At 46.7% G+C, this 9,030-nt stretch overlaps 1 protein-coding gene across 5 annotated transcripts in view; it reads left to right on the top strand.

Moving 5' to 3' along the window:
- The window catches only part of Aatf (apoptosis antagonizing transcription factor), a 100,729-nt gene extending 91,901 nt beyond the window's left edge, over positions 1 to 8,828 (top strand). For all 5 annotated transcript variants that reach the window (XR_015443271.1, XM_087191906.1, XM_004870405.4 and 2 more), the window contains one exon: positions 8,606 to 8,828. Coding sequence is in view for 4 of the 5 variants with exons in the window: in XM_087191906.1 (XP_087048032.1) it covers positions 8,606 to 8,669 (64 nt within the window). In the remaining variant the exon portion in view is untranslated. The remainder of the gene's footprint in view (positions 1 to 8,605) is intronic.
- The last annotated feature ends 202 nt before the right edge of the window (positions 8,829 to 9,030 follow it).

Consider the following 9,030-nt stretch of genomic DNA (forward strand, 5'->3'; position numbering starts at 1 on the left):
CCAGGATCACAGTGGCTTGACGTTAATATTAAACATCTCCAGCAAGGCAGAGAGCTTGGCAGCCTGGCTCCAGAATAAAAATAAATAAAAATAAAGAGAAAACCCTGCTAAAACAGTGAGGTGATTTGTCGTCTTTCCTTTGTAAGACCATTTGTCTTCTCTCACATCAAATCTGTTATAAAACAGTCAAACTGTGAAAGTGGAAATCATCCCAGGAATATGGAATATTAATGCCCAGGAAAGGAGCAGTGTCCCTTTTGTCTGAAAAGTGGCTCTGCCCCACCACCACCACCACGTGCAAGTTCACTAAGGTAAAATTGTTTTTCTTTAAAAGAATATGAAAGGAGCTAGTTGTAGGAAAGGTGGAAGCTTCAAATTAGTTTTCTTCCTTTGTTAAAGGAGAGGATTTGTTACTGATGAATGAGAGTGCTGTTAAAATTTAACCCTCATTGCCTTCCCACTCCTTTGTCCCGCTTCCTTCTCCTTCCTTCTCCTTCCTTCTCCCCATCCTTTCATTTCTTTTGTTTGGGGCCTGAACCTGCTTCTTTGAACATTTATAAATCTTGAGTCTGTCTGATCTTTAGGGGACAGGCCAGAGGCCACATGTCAACATCTGTAATTTAAAGCTGTAGGGCTAAAAGCATTTGCAGAGGTTTGAAGGACCTAGTTCTGACCTGACCAAAAGAGCGCATTGAAACAGACCTTCTCAAGTCTCCTTCAGGCCCTGGGAGGATGATGATGAGAGCAGACACGCTGTGTAATTTATGGGCTCCGTAGCCAGAGCCGCTGCGCCTGGCCCCCTTAGAAATGAGTCGTGTACTGCCATCTTGTGGCGGATGCGGGCAGCTGCGGTTTTCTGTCTTGGGGCATCTGAAGAGTTGAGCTGCTAATTGGAGATAGTTTCCTTGGTCCCAGATTTATGGAATTAAGGACACAGAGGAGATTCTCTGAGTCATTGCTGCTTTGCTGACTTAGTCCTATTAAGAAAGAGGTCTTAGATGAGAGAAAGTTGCTTTCGTTTCCTTTTACCTCTTGTGTTTTATCTTGAGTTTTTCATTTTTTCTTTTCTTTATTGTGTGTGTGGGGTTATTATTTGGTTTGAGTGTGGTTTGGGCATGGGATGTGAGATTTCAGGAAAGAAGCCTGCAATACACTTGTTGGGGATGTTGGGAGGAGAAGGAGAGAGATCTGTACTGACCTTCCTTGGCTGCATTCAGGAATCATAGGCTTTCTGTTGTCGTGACCTTGGTAGCATTCTAGATGACATTCACTTTATAAGAGCTGTATCTGGACTGGGAGTGATGGTGCACACCTCTAATTCCAGCAGTCTGAGAGGCTGAGGCAGGAGGAATGCAAATTTGAGCCCAGCTTGGTGAATTTAGCATCTTAGTGAGATCTGTTTATTAATAAAAAACTTAAACAAAGACTGGGGATATAGCTCAGTGGGAAGGACCTGGTTCCAGTCCACGATACTGCAAAGCAGAAAGGAAAAACAAAAAACCTAACTGCACTTGGATGGCCTTCCCAACAACATCCACGCTTCTTGAGAATCTGCGTTGATGTGTCACCTGCCTGTGGTCTCATTCTCGTGACATCACAGGGCACTGGTTTCTGTTCAGATCAATATCTTTACCCTCGTGGGTCATGGAGATGTTCTCACCGCCTCGCTGTAGCTCTCACTTGTAAAGTCTGATACAGAGCAGCGGATTTGGGTCAGAAAAGCAGAAGGAACGAAAGGTACAGGAAGGTGCCATTTCATCTCATGTCAGTTGGGAGCCGACCAGGATGAGCCGGGCTCCAGTGTTTGGCTGCTGTACCTGTCCCTTCTCATCGTCACCTATGGTTGTGCACCTTCAGCAGTGGGGACTTTGCTTAGTGCCCCAAACACAGTGTGTTTTAGGAGGTGCAGTTGCCGTCCTGCTGACCAGGGAGCTCAGGATGGTGGGCAGCTTACCTCAGGGATGGGACTGAAAAGGGCCTGTGCTAGAACCAGAGCCAGCGCTGATTCCAGACTGTAGCCCCTGTGCATTTATTATATGCCATGCTCTATTGCTGTGTAAAAATGATTTGTTTGCATTAGGTGGCTGTTAGTAAACTTACTTTTCCTGTTGGATTGAGTATATAACAAAAGAGAGTTGTTGTCCTTGGTCTCTAGGCATCTCTAAGGAGAAACAGAGCAGTGCAGAGCCTATGCCCTTTGGCCCACCTTGGTTTTGGGCAATTAGAGTACAGGCAGATGTTTTCTTGGAAGATGGTCCCATTGGCTGGTGCCACTTGCATGTGCTCTGTGAGTATTGGCATGACAGCTTCTCAGTGGATATTTGGGGTTCCTGGGCAGATTGGAGACAGAAGAGATAGGAACTGTAGGAAGGCAGACAGAAGTACACGTGCAGAACGTGGGAGGCAAGACTGGGAGGTGGCTCAGTGGTAGAGTCCTTGCCTAGCATGCATGGGGCCTGGGAAACCTAATACCACCAAAAAGAAAAGAAGAAGGAAAGAAGGAAAAGAAAACAATACAGGAAGCAGTGGGGCCTCTGCCAGCTCTGAGCTGTCTGGGCGGCCAGTGTTGCCGAGAAAGCCACAGGGGCTCTGAGGGGTCCGTCAGGCTGGCGGGAAGACTGCCCTGGGAGCAGGGGCAGGGACTGAGGCCAGTTCACCTAGAAAGGACAGATGCAGTGAGGAGAAGACATCAAGTAGCAGTCAGCCTTGCTGCTGCCCTGGTTCTGAGGGACAAGGACCCCTCAGGGTAAGTCACAGAACAGCAGGTTAGGTCTAGTGTGGCTTTCCCAGTGGAGTGTGTTGCCCCAGAGGTTTACTGGGGACATTCACTTCCCCAGCCCGTCCTCTGCTGTAATCCTCCACAACAGCTAACAAACTTCAAGTAAGCATTCATATGTTTTTACTAATTTATCACACCTGTGTGTTGTCCTTTGCTGCCAGGGACTATAAATATCTAGTGCATATTCTGAGCTTCCATAGGTCTTAAGTTTTTAAAACACAAACATGAAGAAAATGGCCTAACGCCACTGGTAATTTTTGGGCCTACACATCTGCCATCAGTGACTGTACCAGGCTGGTTCTACACCGACCTTGTCTATGCCAACTCCCGTCACGTCAGGTTCGACCCAGACTCTGTAGACACAAACACTAGTCGAACTGGAACCCTTACTCTGACTTCCCTTTCGTGTGCTTTCATGTCTTCTGTATGTGGAGGGGACTGAGTCAAGGCAGAAACAAACCACCACAGGGTGCAGTGTGAGGTCCTGCAGCATCAAGAGAGGTGGAGGGTTAGAGAAGAGAGGAGGTCGGATGAAAGCTGGGTGTCTCCTATGTATTTAGGGACAAACTCTCTCCCCTACACCAACAGATGAACAATTTCAGATTTACTAAAGGCAAATTATGTAATTTCAGCTAGGAGAGCAACATTTTTGTTTCCACTGGCACATTTAGAGGACTTGGGGTATTGTGCTCGCTCAGGGGCCGTAGGGCACACTGGAGGCTGCACGGGCTTCCTTAGGGAGCCATGCAGTGGCCACTTGCTTTGCGCTGTCCGCCTGCCTTGGCCGTAGGCAGCAGCGAGGTGTAGCCGCTCGGGGGGATGTCTGGGAACTCAGGGCTCCCAGGCCTTCGGAGGAGGAGAGCACTTCCAGAGCGGGCAGTAGAATTCCTTCAGAATCCCTGGTGCCACAAACTACTGACCTAGCAAATTGAAAGTCCCACACAGATCATTTGCAGGTTTAATATGCTCCTCTGTACTGTTTGCCCAAATAACATCGTGAAAGACAATGATCTGTGTTGTGGTCTTGCGAGGAGCATGAGTGTGGAACTGAAGGGAACATAGCTGGGGACCACATTATTATACACATGCAGCCCCATTTTATTTAGGGCCATGTAAAACCTCACTCGCCACTGAAGTGATTGCAGCTCACAGCCAGCTACACGGTGCCTACCCTGAGTCTCTTCAGAAAAAATCACACAATAAGCTGAATCCTAACATGCTTACACACACACATCTTGTCTTTATGGAAAATGGCTACTAATCCATGATCATTTTTTTCCAGAAACAGGTTTTATGATAATACAGTAAAAATATTAAATTAGAAAATGCCTCACTAAGGGTTATAAAACCTTACTATACTAGAGATAGGTAATTATCCCCTCTACAGCCTAAATGACAGTTTAAAAGAAATAAAAATGTTAGTGCTCATTACTTGCTTTTGTAGGTTGCAATAAAGGGTGAGTTAAATTTTAATTCAAGGAAGAGCCCTTCTATCAACCTTCTACCTTAGGTGCATGTCCTGTTAATTATGCTGTCGCGTATTCTCCGTGATACCAACATTAATACACTTTCCACAGTGGACATTCCCACTGGCCACAGAGAGCTTGAGGGTGAGGGGAAGGGGAACAAACCATTTCAGACCAGTGGTCCAGAGCTGGATGGAGTCTTAATGTGATCAGAAGCAGGGATTATGTATCTTTTTGTTAAGAAGCCCAAGTTCATTATGCATAGCCTTAAGGGGACCCGAAGCATTAAACTCTGCACTTGGCGCAGAGAATCAGGTGGAGACAGGGTTAACCTGAAGGATGGATGGTGCAGGGCCTGTGCACAGCCAGGCCCAGTCAAGAAGGTGCCACAGAAGTGCTCCTGCCGTAGAAGCAGCCAGCCCGCCCAGGTGCCCCTTTTGGTTGCCTGGCTTCCATTTGTTTTCCTTGAGATGGTGTAAGGGCTTTGGAGCCAGTTTGTTTATTCTCAGATGTTTCTGCCTTTCCCTCAGCACTGACTCCAGGTCTAGCACCTCTCTGCGTTTAGGGAAAGCTCCATGTCACCATCAGGACTCAGTCTCAGTCCTAGTGCACAAAGACTCCCAGGAGAAAGTAGCCCCGGAGCTTGAAGGAGTTGCTCTCTGGGTGAGCAGCAGGTGCCCCTGCCCAGCCTCTCGCAGAGCCCGGTGCATGCTGGCCCCAGCCCTGGGCAGGGTGAGCTAGGGTACAAGCACAGGGCATTGGTGTGAGTGAGGGACCGAGAAGGAGACACCCAAGGACTGGGTGAAAGGGCCCTCAAAGTTCACATGGGCTCCAGGTCTCTGTTTTCAACCAAATTGCAGGAGAACATGTGTTGGTTTTGAGCTGGTAGATGATTAAAAGCACTTTTCAGTGGAAGATCACTGTGTGGGGCTTGGGGAGAGGATTGCTGTATACAATACTCACAATGAGAAGAATCAAGTGACATCCTTATGACAAAACTCCCATTCTTATCTCTTTTTTCTTGTGACAGGACTTTTCAGTACATACAACTACTCTTAAAAATACAAAACACCAAATAGAATTGCTGCTGAACCCTTTTCATTCTGATAATAAATAATATGCATCTATAGACCCATGAGCAAATGGAAGAAAAGCTTTATATAATTAAGAGCTTCATTTCCAGTAACATTTTACAAATTTATAATACGCTTTCACTAAAGTTATAAAACATTGTATTATATTGTTTTGTTTTGTTTGGTACCAGGGATCGAACTCAGAACCGTGCGCTTGCACGGCAGGCGCCAGAACCACTGAGCTAAATCCCCAGCCCATTGTATTATATTGTTATTACATATATTTGTATTCTAAAATAATTATAATGATAACCCAATCCAGAAGAAAAATTTTAATCACTTAGAGACTTACTGTTTCAAGAAATTAAAATACTGGCATTCCCATTTTTAAATTTCAAAACTTTTGGGAATATTCTATTTACATACCTATTTTTGTGGCCAAGAAATATAGGGTGATCAATAAAAGACTTTCAAGCATAAAACAATTACATTAAAGCAAAAATCTGCAGGGAAAAGTCAAATGGAACTACAAGTTTAAAAAGAAAACCATGCTATAAGATTTCCAAGTTAAAGAGTTTGTTTATGTGTTGTTTGAATGAATGATGGTGGGTGGCAAATTGGTATGGCATAGCAGTTCCATTGGGTGCACTACAAATGGGGATGTAAGGATTTTATTTTAAAAGTTAATATTCACAGGGGCCGGGGATTTAGCTCAGTGGTTTCGCCACCTGCTGCACAAGCGCAAGGACCCGAGTTCAATCCCCGGTACCAAAAAAAAAGTTAATATTCACAACATTCTGATAATTATATCCTTTGTGGCAATTTAAATTTACTCTGAAAAACAGCATGGCAGCCTAGTACACGTGAAGGGATGAGTGAGGGTTTTGTGAGCCTGTTTCCAGGTAGGGCTGCGTCCTCTCGGCTGTGCCAGTCCCTTGCGAATGCAGAGCCCAGCAGCACTGGAGCCCTGCACAGTGGGGAGGGCCTCATGCTGAGGGCGTTGTGCACCCCAAGGAGAGTCCGCTTTGACTGCCCTGGAGCTGCAGTTGAGGGCAGGGAGAGGGGGCAGTGAAGGGGCAGCAGAGGCAGCCTGAGGCCGTCACCAGGTCTCTAAGGGAGGGCACAGCGTGTGAATGATGAGGTCTGGAGCCACAGGCAGGCTGGGGTGCTTTGCAGGTGTGCGTGGCCGCCCATCAGTGGGTGAGGAAGGCAGTTTGGGACCATGCACTGGAACGGTCCTTTCCTTATTCATGTCCTCAGTCCCCGCCTGAGGCCCCCGCCCCGAATAGCTTAAGAACCCAGACCACTGAGCTTCCCAGTTGCTTTGCCATGAGCAGCTGCATATGTTTGTCAGCTTTGCGCACCTGAGTGTGAAATGATGTTCTATCAAAACATGAGTTCAGCATTTCCTTCTCTGCTCCTGACATGTGAACCCCGCTGCGGACAGTAACTGCTGCCTTTGGCCCAGGCGCTGCACTGCTATTGCGGCGCCGAGTGAAGCGTTTGCTAGGGTAATGATGGGGTCTGGTGCAGGCAAGCAAGGCGAGGCTGGGAAGGCTAAATAGCACTGAGCCTGGGATAGCCGTCTCATCAGCAGTGTCATCTTAAAGTCATACTGTCCTTTTAGTCATGGCCACTCTCTCCTTCGGGCCATTTAATTTTGTTGTTGAAGTGGTCAGAGAGACTTGTGCTTCTTGGCAAATAGGCAGGCGCAGTGTGACGAAGTGAGGGCCTCACTGCCGTCCTGCACCAGAGCTGGCGATTTGGAAGGGAAGCCATGCTCATTTACACTGGGGCCGGGCCTCCTGGCTGGGCTGTGGAGGGCGAGGCAGACAGATGTGGACGGCAGGGAACAAAAGAGACCCAGAGATCCCAGAGGAGCCTGTGTCCTTTTGTCTGGAGGCCTGCGGGCTGGTTGGTAGCAGGAGGAGGTGCCACCCAGTTCTTGCAGTAAAATTTCTGTGATCAAATTGGAGACAGGTGTTTTCTGGCCCAGACTTTCCCTGCCTGTCCTGTGGTCCCCAGCATGGCAAGGCTAGTTCACATCTTGGCTTCTGTGCTTTCTTCTTGAAGATTTTCACTTTTTGCTTTTTTAAAAGCTTTGGCATGCTATTCCTGTTGCTAAGTTTTCTCATTATAGTACCTCTGTTCCTCTCCAAACCAAAGCAGGGTGACCTCAGAAAAAGACTAGCAAGCTTTTTGTGTTGAAGTCTGGCTAAACTAAAATATGTGTTTGGAAGGTTGGGTTTTTTGTTTTGTTTGTAAACTCAAGAATTGCTGATGGCAGTGCTGAGACTGAGAACACTTCTAGATGTTTTTAACAAGATGGCAGACAGTGTTCTTTGGCAGATCTGGAAATGTCAGAGCTAGTGTAGTTTTCTTCTGGGGTTGCCAGCTCCCCAGCCCATCACCTCAGCCCACTGCCAGCCGCTCAATCCCTGCAGGGGAAAGTGTTCTGGAGCAGCCAGCACGGTGGCTGGAAGGACCCTAGGTCTTGGCGGATGGCTTTGGCCAGATCTGTGTTGTGTGTTACACTTAACAGGACAGAGGTTGGAAGTGATAATTTACTCAATTTTCAGAAACTCTAAAAGATACTAAGCATGTTTGAATTTTTTTAAAGGTCAGAATCCAACTTTAGAAATAAATTAGCCAGGGCCAGGGATTTAGCTCAGTGGTTTCGCCGCCTGCTGCGCAATCGCAAGGACCCGAGTTCAATCCCCGGTACCAAAAAAAAAAAGAAAGAAAAAAAGAAAGAAATTAGCCAATCACATTATTTGTTAGACCCAGGAGGGGGTGGGGGGAATGAAGAACCTCGGTTCTACTCCTGAACTGCCTGCCGCACATAGGATCATAATTGGAATCTTGTTGCTGGGTCATTTTCATTGTTTTTCAAGTACTGCCAAGTCCAAGAAAATGTATGAAAACTAAATTATATCCCCCTGCATCCCATGTCTGATTGAATCCTCCTCATCGCATGGCAGTCTCATACATTCTATTAAAATATTCAATCTTGTTTTCTTACTTGAAGAGCCTGTCTGTAAAGGGCAAACTTACAGAAGACTCATTCCCTGGAGACAGGGTATCCAGCCCCACTGGTCTGTTTACATATTCTACTACTTGATTGGCTGCTTCTGGGTCTCTTCCTTCTGTTGGATTTGTGAATAAGAGCTGCGAGATGCATTTTTTAATTACATGGCTGTGTTTTCAATTGAAGAAATAGATGAGGGTATTTCCCAGTTTCTTTCTAACCTTGAAAAGCTAACCACTTTGCTTTGTTTGTTCTCCAGGACAGAGCTGTATCGATCTCTTTTTGGGCAGCTCAACCCTCCAGCCACAAGCCCTGGGGAGTGACATTGCCTGTTCCCCTGCCGCAGGACTCTTGACACCATCCTGACCAGACCCGACGGAGGCAGCCCTGACCTGACGGGGACAGGAGTGCCTAGTACGTGCACCAGCACTGCCTCCTCCCATGTCCTTTCTCCATCACGAATAAAGAGTATTTCACTGCCACCCCCAAGTGTGACTTCTTCTGTGCCACAGAGTAAGTCTCATTCAGAGCTCAACAGTGTGGCTCATTTGTTGGGAGGGTTATTTTGTAGTTAAATGAATGGCCTTGTGCTATATAAAACTTCACGTTTTGTTTATGCACTCATCTGTTAATGGATGCTTAGATTGTTTCCACACTGGGCCATTGTGAACAGTGCCGCAGTGC

The sequence above is a fragment of the Heterocephalus glaber genome, unplaced genomic scaffold, assembly GCF_053883595.1.
Source record: "Heterocephalus glaber isolate CG9 unplaced genomic scaffold, H.glaber_assembly_v1.0 deba00001564, whole genome shotgun sequence".
NCBI lineage: Eukaryota > Metazoa > Chordata > Mammalia > Rodentia > Bathyergidae > Heterocephalus > Heterocephalus glaber.